The sequence below is a fragment of the Cottoperca gobio genome, chromosome 1 (genome assembly GCF_900634415.1).
Source record: "Cottoperca gobio chromosome 1, fCotGob3.1, whole genome shotgun sequence".
Lineage (NCBI taxonomy): Eukaryota > Metazoa > Chordata > Actinopteri > Perciformes > Bovichtidae > Cottoperca > Cottoperca gobio.
In genome coordinates this window covers 18,810,896-18,829,720 of record NC_041355.1, presented here as the reverse complement: position 1 = coordinate 18,829,720, position 18,825 = coordinate 18,810,896, and the positions used below count along the sequence as shown (strand labels likewise).

The 18,825-nt window shown below is 42.4% G+C and overlaps 1 protein-coding gene across 1 annotated transcript in view; it reads right to left on the bottom strand.

Moving 5' to 3' along the window:
• Positions 1–18,825, bottom strand: part of xylt1 (xylosyltransferase I) — an 81,256-nt gene that overhangs the window by 27,853 nt on the left and 34,578 nt on the right. The window contains exons 2-4 of the mRNA XM_029437040.1: positions 10,376–10,964; positions 4,013–4,185; positions 3,060–3,262 (exon numbers count right to left, since the gene is read on the bottom strand). Coding sequence (XP_029292900.1) covers positions 3,060–3,262; positions 4,013–4,185; positions 10,376–10,964 — 965 coding nt within the window. The remainder of the gene's footprint in view (positions 1–3,059; positions 3,263–4,012; positions 4,186–10,375; positions 10,965–18,825) is intronic.

Below are 18,825 nucleotides of genomic sequence, written 5' to 3'. Positions count from 1 at the left end.
TAAATCCTAGTCGTTTAAACTTCATCATTATGCTACTGTTTCACTTCCACGGTGCTTCTCTTTAATGAATGATGTGTCTTTTTATAACTGAGACTTTATATATACCATTCCAGAGGGGAATTCCAGTGGATTGAGATGAATCATACATTTATCATCTTTGTGCTGGACAAACGTACAAAAGGTTCTGCAACTTCATTTAAAAAGTTTTATTTTATTTCAGAAGTTCTTTTAAATTACATTTTCAATCAAGTCGGCTCTTTTCACAACAGGAAATGACACCTATCACTTAAGGAACAAAGCTAAAATATGAGATATAACTTTTTCCCAAGAGATTAGAAGATATGAAGCCTGCAGCCAGTCATTGTCTCACAAAGCTCAAAGCTCAGACTTCTTAAAAGCTCCTGTAAAGTCTATGAAAGGGGCTTAAAAAAGAGAGGTAAAAGCAAGGAGACTGTGCAGATAAAAGCTGGGAAAGAGGGTTGTACTCTGACAAAGCAAGCGTGTAACTCATCCTCTGGCCTCTCTGGACACACACACACACACACACACACACACACACACACACACACACACACACACACATGGCATATCACACACACACACACACAGACACACAGCATATCACACACACACACAGACACACACACATAGCATATCACACAGCCCCTCTGCTGGTGTGAGGGGCTTTGGGTTTGCCTTTGAGAGCCATCCATGCGGCAGGACAGACATTATCAGGGAATTAGAGGGGAAATAATGCTTGTCTCCAGTCCCACTGATAACAACAGCAGTAGTCAGGGCAGCGCCGGGCAGGGGAGCCCCCCCCCCTTTTAGTGCCAGCACCTGCGCACTATGGTCAGAATGGAAAAACGAGTGCCATTTGGAACGTCTGTGACCACAAATGCTGTAACTTAAAGCTACTTTAAAGAGATAGTTTGGATTGTTTTAAGTGGGGTTGTATGAGGTACGTATCCACAGTCAGTGTACTACCTACAGCAGATGACGGTACACCCTCAGTCTGGAGAAGCAGACAGGAGTTAACTAACACCAGACTCCTTTGACAAAAATAGTAATTTCAGGTTAGTTTATCTCATTGTGTTTTAAAGGGTTAGTTCGGATGAAGAAATGATGGGTTTTGGTGGCTTTGAAGAGAGCATATATGGATACAACAGCTTCAGTTCCCCATCGGAAAGGGCTGTCTAACGGCAAGGACAAGTGGTGATACTGTTCTAAATATAGGGTACACTTAAACTAGTGTCGTACAACCCTACTTCAGTCAATCCCAACAATCCCTTTAGGGAGAGACTCACAATACATATGTTTTAGCTGAATAAACTACATCTGGACAATCATAGGCTGAAGTGGTTGTGGTTTCCCAAGGTGGGGGGGGCATTGGGTTTCCGAAGTTATTGGACCATCCGACGCACAGTTCTGATAAAGATCACTGGCAGCTCAACACATGAGTAAGAGTGAGGCATCTGCTTATTCCAACTTGTTTTCTTTTATGCCGTAGTGTCCTATAGTAAGTCCGTAATGACAATGTAATGCTGAGGTGTTTATTTCTGAGGGAGAATGTCTCTTTCCACTTGATCCCGTTCCCAAAGAAAATGAGAAAGGATTATCAGCGACAAAACAGCTGAATGGGTTTCAGTTTCTTGCTTGAGGACACTCGAGTATCACGGATGCTCCCTCTCACGAGGGGCCAAACTCAGACCTGCCATTTAAAAGGACCACAGTTTAACTCAGTGAATATGTAGCCAAATCTAAGCTGTGGTTATAAATGCACTTGCTAAGCAAAGATACAAGATTTCCATTTCCATATTTCCATATTGCATGGATCCAAAACAGGCAGTTTCCTCTTGTTCCCCTACCCTATAACTGCTTATTCTTCCTCCTTCGCCTCTCCCTGTCATTTCTGGCTCTCGGCTCCGTCTTTCGCTCCATCAATCGTTTCGTTTCCCAACAGATGGGGCTTAAAACCTCCACTGTCAGCCCTTTTCACAACAACATCCCCTTCATGCAAATGAGGAGGCAAAAAACGGGAAGAAAACAGTGTCTCGGTGCATGCACTCAGAAATACCTTTAATCATGCGCCGACAGACAGACGGACAGGCATACAGACAGGATAAATGTGCACACATGTACACAGACAGGTGATGAGACACACTGAACTAGTATGCATAAACTCTTCATCGTGATGGTGAAAAACAACCGAGCACAACAAGACTGAACACGTCTATGAACAAAATCCCCATTTGCCCCGGCATCTTAGGTACAGCTGTGGAGACATCAGATCCAGCTCCTTTTACCCAGTGGCCATTACAGCTTGTCTAAATTCAACTGGTGGACATCTGGCTGCGCAGAAGAGATAACTCTCTCCTTAATAGGAGCATTTTAATTGGCTGCTGCAGAGCTACATCAAAAACTCAGTAGACCCTGAACTCCCAGAAGGGCTATAAACTCCCAGGAAAAAAAAAGCACAAGTCACAAGATTTCTCCTCCGATAGGCTATTTCCATGACTTCATGTCCAGTTCATGTACACTTAGTGGCTTTAATTACCTTTTACAGCCTCTTAAAGGGGATGTTCTGCAGTGGAGGAGAGACGACTTTCGGACAGTACAGTACACAACGGGCCTTGAAAGTCAATAGGTATTGACCCCGCGCAATTAAATTGTAATCAGTTCACCATGTAACCCATTCAATAGAGTGCAAGGAAGAAAGCAGCTTTTTGAAGAGAACGTGTGAACGGACAGTGCTTGGGAAAAGCAGAGGTTCTACCTCATTGATCTGTTTGGTTTGGAGTGACTCATTATTTAAAGCTCACAGTAAACCGCAGGAACTCAGACCAGCGTGTATTGAATTTCGTCCTTATTGTCTGAGAGTGTGTACTATTGCTGTGCAGGCCTGGTGCCTTTGTCGCCTATATTACTGTAGATGCTTATACCTAGCTTCATTTCCTTAAAGGACAATTCTAAAGAGAAGTTACATGACTGCCTTCCCTGCAGGTCTCCCCACTACCCTTTGCTGAACTCCCCATTGCTGTGAGATCCATCTTTGTTACCTGATGGGGTAGTCGGCAGCACTGAGGTTGATGAAGAAATCCCAGCTCCAGTCCCTCATGGCCAGCAGGTCAGCCATGCTGCGAAGATACATGGTCAGCAGACTGGCACCGCCCCAGATGGTGGCCATGCGCCAGGGTGTCACCCTCACATTTGGATACTGGGCAGCCAAGGCGTGAACCTGCCTGTGCAGGTAGTTGGAGCGCTTGAACAAAGGAAATGATCACACAATGATTAATGTTTTAATCTGATACCAAGAGATTTAATTTGGCAAGTTAATGTTAAAGTTAAATGTAAAGCTCAGAATTCGGTATCTGATATGTATGACACGAGTCAGTATAATTTCTAATTTCAGGATTAACTCCTGTGCACTTATAAAGGCGGTGTGGCAAATTATGGTATTAAAGGTTAAAAGGTTATGGAGTTTTTTTTACATTTGAAAGTGTTATATCAACTGATTGCAATAGTGTAAAACCCACAAAGGCAATCCTAAACCAAAAGGTAACATTTATTCATGCTTCACTTGCACAGAAAAAACACTTTTTAATAAAAGGTTTTTAGTATTTCTCAATTTTCAGTGACTTCAAGGATAACAGGATAAATTCAAATTATACAAAAAATAAAAATGTTGCCTGTTACATAAATGAAATTGGTAAGCTTAGGTGAGCTGCCTTTTTTATTTCTCAGAAATTTGCCAATTTCAAAAATAAATTATGCACAAAATAACGTGTACAAGTTTTTATTTTTAACAATTCACATAATAATGACACAACTTTTAATTGATGTTTAGGATTACTGTCCATCAGCAGCAATATCTAAAAAAAAATTTTTTTAATTGTGACCCACCGCTAATTGTAATATTGCTAATCTTGCATTGGCAAACCGATGGATTTAAAAGGCAATGAAAGGTTTCACAGTAAAGGTACATCCTGTTTGTCGTCTCTCTGTGGCTCACCTGATCGACGTGGATGTAGTAGTAGTGCGAGGTGTGGAAGATGGCTTTGAAGAGACGATGAAACTGGCGCGAGGCTCGTCCATGGACCACCAGGACAAATGCTATTCTGACTGGCTTTGATGGAAAGCTCTCCGCAGAGTCCTCATCCCACTGCACATTAGCATTGGCTTTACCTGTGAGGTATAAAGAAAAACAATTATGTAATGACACCAGTGAAAATACATCTAGTATGCACTACATTTAATTTTGCATGGATTCTGCATCAGTGTATAATCAGGGGTTGTTTGCATGTTTGATTTGGCAAATCAAATCTGCTATTTATTTGATCGTCTATGAGAGGCTGCACAAACAGCGCTATTAGTCACTATATGAGGGGGTTGAACCTATAAATATCTTCGAGGGACAAAGAAAGCAGATGCATAATGAATATAGTTATAAATGGTAATTAAATGTTATTCTTTCATTAAACAATAAAAGGAAATAGCTAAACAATAAGGTTGCCTGGAAATTCGGTAAGTAGCAGAGTGTTGTGATTAGCGTATTCATAATAATTAACTGCTATGTCACAAATGAACAGTCAGAAGGTATTTTACATTGTCTTTTGTGCCACAGTCTGAACTGAGGAACAATATGCTCTCTTGAAGATGTACAGAAACAGTAATACAGCCATTATGCCTTGAAAAACACTGACTTCGACAAGCAGAGGTGGATGTATAACACGGGTAACTTCCCTTTGTTCTCCACTGTGTCCTTTAAAGGGATAGTTCGGATTGTTTGAAGTGTATGAGGTACTTATCCATAGCCAGTGTAACCATAGACATAACTTTTGGATTGGGAACTGTAGCTGTTATCTATGTTCTCCTGTCTGGAGTTAGTTTGGATTCACCAAAGTCACACAATAACGCAAACTAACTAACCGATCGAGGCAAACCAGCAACTATCATGTCTTGTGAGGTAGAATGACTGTTTGTGTCAATGGAGTCTGGTGGCTTTGAAGAGAGCATACAGTATATGGATATAACGGCATCAGTTCCCCATCAGAAGTGGCTGTCTGACGAAAGCTTAAGCAGGAAAAATATTGCATTTATTTTAGGTGGCTAAAAAACATTTTGCTACTGCCCCTGTCCACAGCAGTACACTGCTTAGCTTCGGTGCTGGAACTCCAGCTGGTCTGTTTCTCCAAACTGTTACCGACCACCATCTACTTTAGGTAATACACTGACTCTGGATAATTACCTCATTCAACCCAGCTTCAAACTATCCCTTTAAATAAATTGGATGTTCTTAGGAGGCCAAATTGGTCAGGATTATGCACAAAGAAAGAAAGCCATGCTACAACGAAGAGATTAATACATAAATGAATAAATAAGAACAAAAGGAAAGTCATACAGCTACCTCAGCCCTACTGTGCAACAGAAAAGCATAACCACAATACCATGACTCCCCCATCCATTTTCTTATGTGATTGAATTGGAACTATGACAATTTCAACCAGACACTGTAACTACTATCCTCATTCAGACAGAAATCCTATAAGTGATTCCTCTGGGGCTTTCAGGGTGGAGCAAGGTTTGACAATGTGCCATCATTCCTTTCAGGCAAAACTCCCACAAGATGCCTTGGATTTCACACAAATGACAACAATAAGCATGCAAGACAAACACCAACTCGGTCGCGGCCTGCCAAGCCACTATCAAATTAAACAATTCCAACAATCTCTAGAGAGTTACTGCTAACCTCACATAGCTCCATTGAGTAGTTTTGTACCACATTTAAATCGCTCAAAAAAGCACTCAAAAAATGTTCCTTGAAGCAGTTCTGCAACATCAAGTCCCACAACATTACATTACACACATTGTTTGTTTTTAAATTCTCAGTTATTACAGCAAATGTGCACATGCATCTTATGAGACATGTTTGTTCGCAGAATGTGCCTTAAGGAGATTAATGACTATAATTTGGGACTTAAGTTCCCAAGAGCCCATCTGTGATGAAGAAATAGAGGAAGTTGAGGGGATTCTAAGGTGTTGGCTGTTTATTCCCCTGAGCTTACATTTCCTCAAAAATGCTCCTCCTGGCTCCTCTCCCCGTCTGGCCCTGAGGTTCCTGTAATTACTCAAAATTTAAAGGCAAGTGTCCGAAATGTCATCTCTTTATGAGTCGACAGGGCCGGGCTAAAAGGCCTCTTCCCTCCCGTTCAACGAATCTCATTCATTCAAATTTAAGGGCAGGTGTCCAACATGGCTTTGTTTAAAGGGTGACAACAAGGTTGGGGTTAATGACACGCTCCCTTGGCTCAAATTGGCCGTGGCTCCTGTCAGTCACTCATACTTATTACGTGCTTCTCCCTTTGTCTCTGCATGTGTGTATGAGTGTGTGTGTGTGTGTGTGTGTGTGTGTGTGTGTGTGTGTGTGTGTGTGTGTGTGTGTGTGTGTGTGTGTGTGTGTGTGTGACAGCTCATGGGGGAAATCTGCTGTGGGCCGTATCAGATTGAGCGGTAATTGGTGGCCAGCTAAGAAGGTTCACTGGTTTGCTTTGCACACGGATAATTGGCCAGTCGCTTCACAAAGCACTTTGAGAGTGTGTGCTATGCTAGCTAGCTGAACTAATGAGCACTGCTGTGTGTGTGTGTGAGAGAACTTAAATTTTACTCTCAGTTTTGTCGAGCATGTGGGTTTTCTCTGTAGAAGAGCTTCACGTGTAGTATTCTTCTGCACCTGAAGACACCGCAGGTCTTTTTCCCAAAGAAAAAAAAGCCCTCCTTTTGAACTCATCACTCTTCATCATGCTTCCCATCGCCATCAATCCTTTAAACTGCCTCTCCCTCATCTGCTATCACCCCACTCTCTTCCTCCATCATCTTGTGTAACTTCGGGCTCTTACCCACCCTCCATCTTAACTGCTCATATGAGAGGTTAGAACAAGAGCTGAGCTATATCCTAAAGGGCTTGTACCAAATTGCATTTTAAAACGTCTCCAGGATAGCGTCTTCTCCTTCAAACCATCAGTAGAGCCAGCTTAGCAGCCATAAATCATATCCATGGGCACACACTTAATTTCCTTTTCTTTAAAAATAAGATAGGCTACACCTTTGTTAATCACCAACAGGAAAACTTGGTAAACTATGGTAGGCTATAGGCTAACCACCCGGAGAGGGACCTGTAGGCTAATGTACCTAAACCTGGAATGACATATTATCACCTCTTGAGTTGATATAGTGAACTTGCTAGCAAACAGTTGCCTATTTAGTTGCCTACACATCCGGCCAGACACAGGTCAACAATAGCATTCATTTGGAGCTAGCTAACTGGCTAACAACATGTACAGCAAACTAGCATGTTGCTATCATGCTTTTCAACCCACTAAGTAACAACTAAATGTTACCGCACCTCAGCAAGCAACATTCATATCACCAGCTAACACCATCAGCTAACAAGATGCTAGTCATCAACAACCTGCTGAGTGAAATATCTGGCTTGTTGCGGCTAAATGCTCCACTAGGTTCACCAGCTAATCTGTCTGGTGACACCAGCTAATCTGTCTGGTGACACCAGACAGTCTGTCTGGTGTTTGGTGCTGGGCAAGTAGGTAGCATATCAGAGACAATGAGTTACATTAAAATCAACTATAGCCTAAAGCTCATATAGCTGAGCAGAACAGTTGGGTTTCTTTTTGGGTTTGTCACTATGAGCAACTGGTTTCACATTACACACACTTATTTGATTGATTGTTTTCACAAACATATTGATCATAGCATCTTCAAGTATGATTTATACACAAATCCTTTTCAGTACGAGGCCATTAGGTTAAAGCTACATGGATACAAGGTCAGTGCCAGCTAGTAGCCTACCCCTGCTGGAGCAGCATAGCCCAGTTAGGCTATATCATTATTAGCCAAGTTAGCATATGGGAGGCAAAGAGATTGAACATGTTCCTCCTGTTTTAAATGACGCTAACACCAGAGCTATCACAATTGCTAATCTAGCCAAGGCCTCAAGGACAGCAAAACCGATCAAACCAAATTGGACAATTTTCTGCTAACAAGGTTAGGACTTGAATTGGCATGAGGAACAGAGGAGGGAAGAGAGGAAGAGAGATAACACACTGGCAGGCAGCAGGCAAGCAGACGGAGAGTAAGAAAGAAAAGTGATTTAATTTAGTTGTCGTGTTGTTACAGCCAAGCCACCAGGGGAAAGCCCTTTTCAATTTCTTTGTCTCCTATGATCAAACTGTCTGTTTGAGTGGGATGATATGTTGCTGTGTGAGATGACAGGAGCTTAGGCACAGACAAACGGTAGCCTACTCCTGCTCTTGGGTAGGGGAATGTACAAAAGTTGGTAAGTCACAGTGCCTCCTCGAGTTCTAAATACATGAGCGAGGGCGGGAAGGTATCTGAGTCGAACAGGCAGGATGTTTAATAGTTTTCTCCTCCTTCCCTGCTGTCCACGCTGCATTCAGTCCACTCCCATGTGTATAAATCCATGTGTGTGTACGTGCTGTTCACTTCAACATGGTTGCTGATGCGTGCCGCCCACCGATGGCGGCAGCCGCAACAGATTATGTTTACAGATCCAGAACCAGACTGCAGATGTCCATAATTTTATTTCGAGAAGAAAAAGCCCATGTGTGTGTGTGTGTGTGTGTGTGTGTGTGTGTGTGTGTATGTGTATGTGTGTGTGTGTATGTGTGTGTGTGTGTGTGTGTGTGTGTGTGTTTGTGTGCATCCGTTATGACGAATAGAAAGGAGAACCTGTGTTCTGTGGCCAGCTTGACCAATTTGAGAGAATACATGCAGTATCCCCATTTTCTCCAACAATTTACTTCACCAATTATATATCTGCAACAAAAGCCATATCTTGCCTTTGATGAGAATTACAATTATGAGAGCAGGAAATATTTGACCATGTACTAAAGTCTGACTGGTCACACCACACTCTTTGTACTTAGCTTTGCGGATAATATGTTTTTTTGCTATGAAAAAACATTACACAGCAGAGAGTAGGAGAAAATGAGGTCAAACTATATGAAGCAAGGACATTGATAACCTGTCAGCATTTTTTCTGTGTATCTTGTACTTCCTTGTACAACTAAATCTGCTGGAATAATCATCCAAAGGAAAAAACACTTTTAGCTCATTGATCTCCTGATTTTGAAAGTTAAAAAAGAAGTGATTTTTAAGATCTTAAGAGAAGCTCCGCTGTCTCATTTATTTTCACTATTTTCACATAAATGCTGCATTTAGAGGATTTATTTATTCTCATAAATATATCAGTAATATGAATAAACACGTAGGCTACTACGTTACAGTATAATGTGTTAGGGAAGAAAGGCCTTAGCATGAAAACAACTAACCAAGTATAATTGTCTTTCTTCATCCTGAGGGAATGCAGATGGAAATAAGCTAATAGCTAAATCTGACCTCTCTTTTTGAGACCAATAATAATAAAAACAATTTTTTAAAATCTGACCCTAAAAACTAAATTGAAATATCGGCATTAACCAGAAGCTAAAATGTATGCTGATATGAAAGGCAGATAAAAATTTTACTTAAAAGGAGGGCTACATTTTTGCTAAGGACTGAAGCTGCTTATATTTTGTGCACGTGTTGTCTGCAGCTCATAGAAAAGTGCAGAGCATATTGAGGCTTTTTTTAATTTACAATTTTAATGATTGTATAGCCTCACAATAGGCTCCTATTTTTTAATGTATAAATTCAGTTAATATATTATTGAGCAACAGTCTGTAAAGCATATGTACTAATTTAGAGTAGGCATAATAATAAGTTAATTCCACTACAGGAGAGATTTACAATTAGGTGGAAACAAATATGTACGGAGTTGGCAGTACAGTTATTTAATACATGTTTTTAAATAATATATAAATTAGATACATTTATTTGTGTAGAAATCGTGTATATATCATTTGGATGGTGGTCTATTCACATGATGGGTATCGAATTGAGTAGAAGAAAAAAAAGTATCAAATGATGTATCCTCTATTGGTATCAATATCACTCTACGGATACTGGTATTGGTACATGTATCGTACTGTTTTAAGCGATACCAGCACTAGATGTTTTTATTCCACACTTTAACTTAGATTGCTGCTTATTTAGTCATGATGTAATGTTATAGACACATGAATAAAGTGGCATCAGATTTTGTACAAAATGTGGTTTCACATAACCACCTGGAACTCAACAATCAGATGTACCCACTATGGGAAGCTTGAAAGATATCGATCCATTATGTGAAGCAAATTGTGTTTGGAATACAAAGTGACTGCACTAACCACACATACATAACCATTTGTATTAACTAAAATAAAAAAATCAATCAAATTAATTACAATGATGGACTCACCCTCGATGGGGCAGTAGCGAGTGACCTTCTCGGGCATTAACTGCCCTTCCTTGTGTCTGCAGTACACCTCGGCAATCTGTTGCCGGCACTCCTTGCTCTTGGCTCTAGATAGAGCTGAAATGGCTTCCTTCCCACTGATCTCACACTTGGGTGGCTCGTCGTAGGTCACCTCCAGGGGCGCTGCGGTCGCTTGCCTCCTGTGCGGGTGCTGATGTCTGTGCTGTGTCTCGGCCTGCTGGGCCGGTGAGGCAAGGTAGTGTTGCCGCGACACTTCTGCAACGCCTTGACCGCCCGGGTAGGAGGCATTGTTGCCCACCGCCAGCGGCTGTTGGCCTACAGGCAGCACTTCGTTTGAGCTGCGGCCCAGACTCGGGGAGGTGTCCCGCCAGGCCTGCTGCTGGGCGTGGGCCTTCTCTTGCAGATGCTCCCGCTGCTGCTTGCTGCTGGTGGCCCCTACAGACTGTCGGTGTGGTTGTGAGCGTGCACCAAAGTTACTATTGTCTATGTTCTCAAAGTCTTTGGGCACAGAGTTCTCGTTGTTGCTGTCCACTCTATTTTTCTCCTTCGGCCGGTGAGAGTAATATCCATCCTGGAGGAAGAGAGAGGAGGAGAAGGCAAACGTTAGGTAAGTGGTGGGGAGTGGGAAAAGAGGAGAAGGGAGGACACAAACAACAAAAACAATATCAGAATTGAGTGAGCGCGGTGCATATCAAATGTCGGATTAACAATCAATGTGCCATGTATGAGTGGGCAGAGCCGCATTGAACCGCGAGGCATGAAATGAAGTAGCAAGGTATTGAGTGTGCGGACTACAAGGTGCAACCTGACTGGAGGTGATGCAGGGCCGAGGGGCTCTGTCGTTCCGTGCCATCATCAGATTAGCGCTAGTTTCAATTAAATTCTCCCTTTAAATGGGCCCAGCACTCCGTAAACAGATTACCAAGAAGAGATAAAGGGCCAGAATATGACTGTGAGTTTGTGTTTATGTGTGCATGAATGTGTACTAAGTAATTTTTCCGAAAGAGCCACATGACAATGTGAAGAAATTGTCTTAGTGTGGCATGTGACTGTAAAGGCTGCACTTGTCAGCGCCGTGCGTCTGCATATGTGAGATAGTGTGTGTGTGTGTACAATTTCCCAATCTTTTCAGCAGAATAGGCTGAAAGCGAAGAAAGGGCACAGGGGATAGCAGAAAGAGGGGGAAAAGGGTAATGATTCAGAGTGGTGGAGTGCAAGGCGATGGTGCGCTGACACGAGGCATGAGTTCTGCTCCCAGGAAGCGCTGGCTTGTTCCAGTGAAATGTGCCACGGTGCATCAAATGGAAAACTAAGAAATCTGCCTGGCTGCCACGCCGTTGTTGCACACCTTGCTAGACACAAAAAAGGAAGAGGCGGAGGGGGGTAAATTGAGGGGGGGGGGACGGAACGACAAGCAGCAGCTGAGGAAAGATAGAGCTCATAACAACAGGGATCCCTGATGTGTTTCTCCATTTACAAGACACAGAAAAGAGGAAGAGGGAAAAGGGGGAGAGAGAGCTAAGTGCAATGTGAGGTATGTGAGACAGAATGGAAGCAGGAGAGGTGAGAGACACAAGGGGAGCAAGTGAGATGCTATTGTCAGCCAGGCGCTCGCTCGGCATGGAAATGTCTTTCCACCCCTAAAGCCAGGCCTGTTATCATCCCATCAACCTTCCCTCTCTGCAAACACCTTGTACCAGCACAATTACAAAGGTGGCTGGATGACACACTTTCACACACAGAGACAGGAGGGGGATGATATTATAGAAGTGAAACGAGGAGCAGAAAAACAGGATGAAAAACAGAGGAGGACACGAAACAATATTGTCATTGTCAGCTCCATTTAAGATGCTGCTTTGGCAGAGGTCTGATTCTCACAACACCGGCCACCTTTAAACGTGTGGCTCTCCTCTTTTCCTCTCCTACACTTTCCATGCATCTCTGACTTCTCTCGACTCTCTGCCTTTCCCCCTTTCCTTGCCTTCACACTTCTCTTCACACATCCTGATTCTGCTCTGCTCCTTTCACCTCTCTTCCCTTCTGCTTCACATCTCGCTCCCCTTCCTTCATAATCTATTCCCCATTTCACATCTCTCGCACTTCCTTTTCTCTCTAACTCTCCCCTTTATTTTCAACTTCGTCATTGCTCTTGCCTGTCATAACCTCTCCCCTCCCCTCCTTGTCTTTCTCTACTCTCCTCACGCTGCCAGTTTAAACAGACCATGTTGTCTGAACGGCAGAACCTGCTAATCCTGCGTGTAACAGCTGCTTAGGCCAGTGATCACCTAAAAAGAAATCCCTACTTGCCGAGTTTCAAAGGGAATGCTTTCGGGGGCTAATCCATGCAATGCAAGTCACTGGATGTTTGCAGGGGTAAAATGAGTCTGTATGCATTCACGATTATGTGTGTACAGTGAATGCTTCTTTTTTTTTTTTTTCTTAAAGTGTTCACATGTGTGTGTATTGTGTGGGCTTAAGGGAGGGAGTAAAGAAGCGGCAGCATGTGTTTGCCCTAGAGAAACGGATACTCGCACTTTGAGTCCCACTGCGAGAGACATGAGAAGATGAGGGACACAGTTAAATTGGAAAAATGCCCAAGTGAGTGTTAAAAACAAACAACAGTGGCCCCAATGTTTCTTAACACATCTTTGCTTACAGCACATGGATACTAAATGTTAGCTGATGAAGTAACTGAATACATACTGTTCAAAATATACAATATCTTTACAAAAGTATGCTAAGCCCCTCACTTCCACAGCGAGGCCAAGCGAGGCTTACTTGAGGCATGTCTATCTGTACTGTGGGTTAGGGTTAGGGTTAGGTATATAGTATATAGTATAGAAATGATTGATGTAAGGCAGTTAAATGAGAAGATAGAAACCACTCTCATATCTGTTTGGTAAATATGAAGGTGGAGCAAGGAGATGGTTTGGTTAGCTTAGCATAAAGACTGAAAACAGCAGGACACCACTAGCCTGGCTCTTTTCAAATGTAACACAAACAGTAGGTCTACCTGTAAAGCTCACTAAATAAGACTTACAGTAGTATCTTGTTAGTTTATAAATTACATTTTTGTGTCGGATTAGCAGCATGAGAAACTTCAGGATGTTTAACTATGCTAAGCTAAGCTAACCAGCTGGTGTATGTAGCTTGATATTTAGTGACATGAGAGTGGTATTAATTAGGGCTGAAAATGTGAAAAACCAAGATTATTTTAATACATCTTTCAAAGAAAAAAGGAATAATGATGCAAAAACGATAATTTCCTAAAATATTGTGAATCATATCGCAATTACATGTTTTTCCAAATCATTTAGCTCTAGTTTTAATCTTCTGATCCAATTGGCAAAAAAACAATTTCTTTAATCTTTAGGGGAAACAAGGGAGCAGTAGGGCTACATCCCACACCAAAGGCCACGTATTGAATAAGTAAGGCGATTGTTTAAATCTGTTAACTACACTGATAACGAGACAAGATGTCTGATTAAGCTCAGCTGGTGACATTTAGTGATTGATCACATCATATGTTAGCGTGCAGTAATTAATCAGAGCAGCACATTGCAATGACGAGAAAAAATAAAACCTTGTGAGCTTTTGCAAGTAAACACAAACAGGCCAATCAGTAACATCAGGTGCCTGATTTTGTCCTACAAACCCTCCAAAATACATGTATAAGACACACAAAAGCAGCAAATATTTGGTATTTTTGCTTGATAAATGAGTCATTAACAAATACTCGACTACTAAAATGATTCTAGAATTTGATCAACTAGCATGAGATGTTGTGTTACAAACTACTTATTTGAATGCATCCCAGCTAGCTATAATTGTTTTGTTTTGTGGGAGGAAAAAAAGAAAAAGCATAACAAAGATGTTGATTTGTTGCAAATTAATTGACACGGATAAGAGTTGAGGTTAGCCCCCATGTGGCCCTGAAGTGGAAATGAGTAGTATTTGTAAAACTGGCACTGAGGAGATTCCTCAGGATAAACAATCTTCACACTGTGCACCCTCCCTTCCTCCTCCTCCCTCTCCTCCTGTGAGCAAAGGACTCCAGTCGCTGTGTGTGATGCTCTTTAATCTCAGGGACCGGGCTCTAAGCAGGAAGCAGCGGGGCACAGAATTAATAGTAGTGGCGGCCATTGAGGATAGGAACTGCAGATGAGGCTGGGAGCTGGGGTGGCTATCGATTGTTACAGGGGATATGCTTTCTACTCTGTGGGAGTGTCCAGGAAGCCATGTCAGGATTGCCTGGCATGCAGTGTGCCACACACACACACACACACACACACACACACACACACACACACACACACACACACAGCCCTCCCTGAGCTCCACTGAGGAGTGAGGAAAAAGGGGGTAAACGTTAATATCATCCATCACTGGTAGGTACATTTAGAGAGCGGGCTTTGGGACAGAGACTTTCAGCAGCCCCTCCGGGAATGGTTTAGTCCATTTCTCAATACAGAGCTGGCCCTTTCCACTTTCCCCCCCATTTCCTGTGCCACAAGGGGAAATATTTCACCTGTCTTTTTTCTCTCTCCCCTTTCTCTCCATTCCCCCCAATCTCCTGTGCAGCAGAAAACAGTACATATCTCTCTCTCAGCACCTGTCCAGCTTACCCCCTCTCCCCCTCTTCCTCCCCTGGCCCAGGAATCATCCCTCGCTCTAGGAAGGAAAGCAGTTCATCTGCCCTGCCCTCTCCCCTCCTCCCTAATGCCATCATTTACCGTTGCAGTCCCATGGTAGATGTGAGGGAGAGCAAGGTAGCGGCACATATCAGTTTCACCCCGACCCTCCCAGCCCGCTTCCTTTAAAATATATAATTACTACGGGACCAAGCTGAAATAAGCGACCGTGTGTGTCAGCACTGTGTTCAACATAAGCTGGTGTACGGACATCCATGCAGAAAACCGTCATGCACATAAACATATGTAAGTTCATAAGACATACAGTAGTTCCTATGTGTGAGTGGGTGGCTGCAGCGTGCGGGCCAGCTTCTGCTACGACCTGCCTGCCATGTGGCTAACGAGCTCAGATAAATGACCTGGACAGAATCCCTGCGATACTCGGAGCAAGATGTGGCGTCTGGCATGACGCTGGAGACAGATACACTGACAGACTTAGTTCACAGCTGCTCGAGCACCTCAGGACACCTCGCAGAAGAAATGAGCCGGGGTAGAGCAGGGACGACCTAAATGCTTAGTGACTTTTAAGCAGTCGTACTTATCGTAGCTTATCAGCGGAAGAGTTTGGGGGCGAGAACAGCTGCTCTTTTCTGCTCTCTTAGATTCACAGTTTGGGTATCAAAAACTATCCAGAAAATGCTGACTTCCTGCTTTTTTCTGTTTTAACTCATATTAAACTGAACATGTTTGGGTTTGGGACTGACCAAACAAGACATCACCGTGGACTTTGATAAGCAGGGATGGAAACTTTTCACAATTTTCTGATATTTTATTGACCAAGCGATTTGCCATTCATAATGAAAATAATCATGAATTGAAACCCTAATGCAGAAATATTTACAAAATATAGTAAAGTACACTGAGCCTCAATTCAGTTCAATGACAAATGGCCTACAGTAAAGACTTCTCATGTCCATGTCAAACTGAAGGCCAAGGTACAATTATATAATTATATAATATGAATATTATCCAATACGTCTATCCTGTTCAATAAATGTTGACCGTGCTTGGTCCTCGACGTAGGCCCGGTGTGATTGACACCCCTGGTCTAAACTGTACCTGGCAATAAGAAAACTCAAGGTGAAAACTTGTAAAGAAATACAAAGATGTCACAGAGCCACAGAGATATATTTTTTGATTTCATAAGAGATGTTGTGCATGGGCTCACTTTCTAGGCTTTTCATCGTATTCAATTCTCTAGTTATGAATATTTCCTGAGTTGCCGCTACCGCTCTCTTTTCGTTTTTTCCCCACGGACAATCCCTTTCTCCCCCAACGGCTAAAACGGCAGGAATGCTGGTCCCATGTAATGTAAAGAGTGTACGTGTGTTTTTGCGCAAATGTACGATTAGCGGCAGCTCTGAATGAACAGTCTGGGTTTGGTATGCACAGAAGCCTCTTGTTGTGTGCCCTGCGACAAGCCCCGGAGCGAAAGTGGTAAAAGTGAGTGTGTCTTTGTGTGTGTGTGTGCATTTGTAAATGTGCTACAAATACCTCAAGAAGACAGACAGCGAGAACCTCTGAAAACTATTTAACGGCTTTAGGTTTGGGAAATGAAATTTGGAGAAAGGATGCTATATCTGAAAAGGAGGGGAACATGAAAAAAATGCCTCTCCTTTGGGATTCTTCTTAAACAGTCAAATGATTGCTATCGGCTACTCATGGTTGAAACCACTAAACAAAGATCAGTCTTCCAGAGACAAAGATCCTGGGGTTGAGACTCGAGGGCAGAGGTGACTTCACAAGCCGCTGTATTCTAATTGTATGGCTTCGCTGACTGCATTTGCTTGCATGGATTTCAACTGGGCAAGGATTCAAAAAACCCAGACCTCTGCCCTACTGACCACAGACACAAGGAAGATAGATGTAGTTCCTCTTCCTCTAACGAGAAAGCTTTTTGAACACTTCAAAGCTCTGCATGAGAAACTCCACAAAAAGATTCATATGAAGATAAGTGTGTGTGTGTGTGTGTGTGTGTGTGTGTGTGTGTGTGTGTGGGGTGGGGTTCTCTGGGGAGTTACAGAACGAGACCACAGTGGAATTAAAAAATACTTCTTCTTCCCTCACAATATCTCTCGCAATAGTTTTTCCTCAGAGCGTCGCTTGAGTTTAGATAATGCTCAGCCCACTAAAAGGATTTATGTTCTCTGATGGCCTGTTGATATATGAAGCCCATGACTGTGCAGTCGAAAACATTTTAGGATTGTAGAGATATGTGTGCTTTGTTCAGGCTGTTCTCAAGAACTATTCGTACTTGTATTTACAAAACGTTATGCACTATAACTCGTATACAACCCCATCACCGGTGATGTAGTACAAGTAGCGTAAAACCAAAAGTCAACCTTTACTTATTTGTTACGGAATTTCCATACTTAAGTAACGCCACCTCCAAAGTGATTTTAATCCAATCCACAATCTTTTCCTAATCCTAACCGAGTAGTTTTGATGCCTTAACAGATTCTGCACTGCAGGGGCTTGAGCATGTGCCCTGATCACTCATATTGCTGGACATGCGTTGGAAAACGCACAAAAATCCCCCACAAATATTTCAGTAAGATTATACGAACTGTTGTATGAGGATACGTTGCTTTGGTGCACCGGTTTGGGTCGGACAAATACAAATAATCATCTTTATTTAGGGATAAAACTCAAGTAACATCAAATGATGGCCTTTTCCATTGAGCTACACGGAAGACACACACTCTTGCCTTTTCTCTACTGGACGACCCGCTCATTATAAAACATTAAATATCCACAAGCTTATATCAAATTTCACACTTCAACATGTTAATTTAGAGCTGAATTTAAATCCAGATTAAAATAACCCTGGATTATCTATTTATATGTAATGTTGGGCTAATGGTTTACACCAAAGTGGAGCCTGCTGTCGTGCTTGTATGCCTTTTCACACATTTTGACACGGCACAGTAGAAAAAGCACAGGTGTAAATAATAAAATGAGCGATGGCTGAATTCCATGTAGCTGCTTCAGTTTCAGGGTCCAGGGTACTATGCACGCTGGCTCTCTATCACACTGTCATGGTTTACTGGGTCACTTGAAAAGAACAAAGCCTTTAATGTTATCAGTAACATTGCAAAACATGTTTTGTCCTGGACTTGGCCACCAATACTTCACAATCACAGATTAGTATTCTATGGTCACATGATCTAGGGAATCTAGGAATCTAGAAATTCAAGCTAATTCATCTATTGCACTTACGACCAATCACTGTGCATGAGAGCATCAGATAAATGGCTGAAATGTAAATGAGCCACTTAATGCGCCATAATTTCATTTAGAATGTGCTCGCTGTTGTGGAAATTAAATAAAGTGAACGCTAAAGTGGAAAAACAAGCAACTACTGTAAATTTGTTGATGTCTTCTGGAACTCCCCCCTAAATTGGATTAAGATGAAATAGAGTTGAGAGGCGAACTCCAATAACCTCAAAGATTTATTCTGAGTGTGTAAGAACAACAAGGAAACTCACACTGAGAACAATGTTAGAGCTAAAATCCCCAAAGCATGTGGCAAAAGTGAAGCCGCACTGCCTGAGTCTCACAAGGTTTGGTTTGCCTTCTCCCCTTAAAAATCTTTACTCGGCATCCCAGCAGCTTACATAGATGGATTACTAGACACGCACACACTCACTCACACGCACACACACACACACTCACACGCACCTGCATTTCCAGACTCACTTACTGTACACACACACACGTCTGCATACTCACACACACACA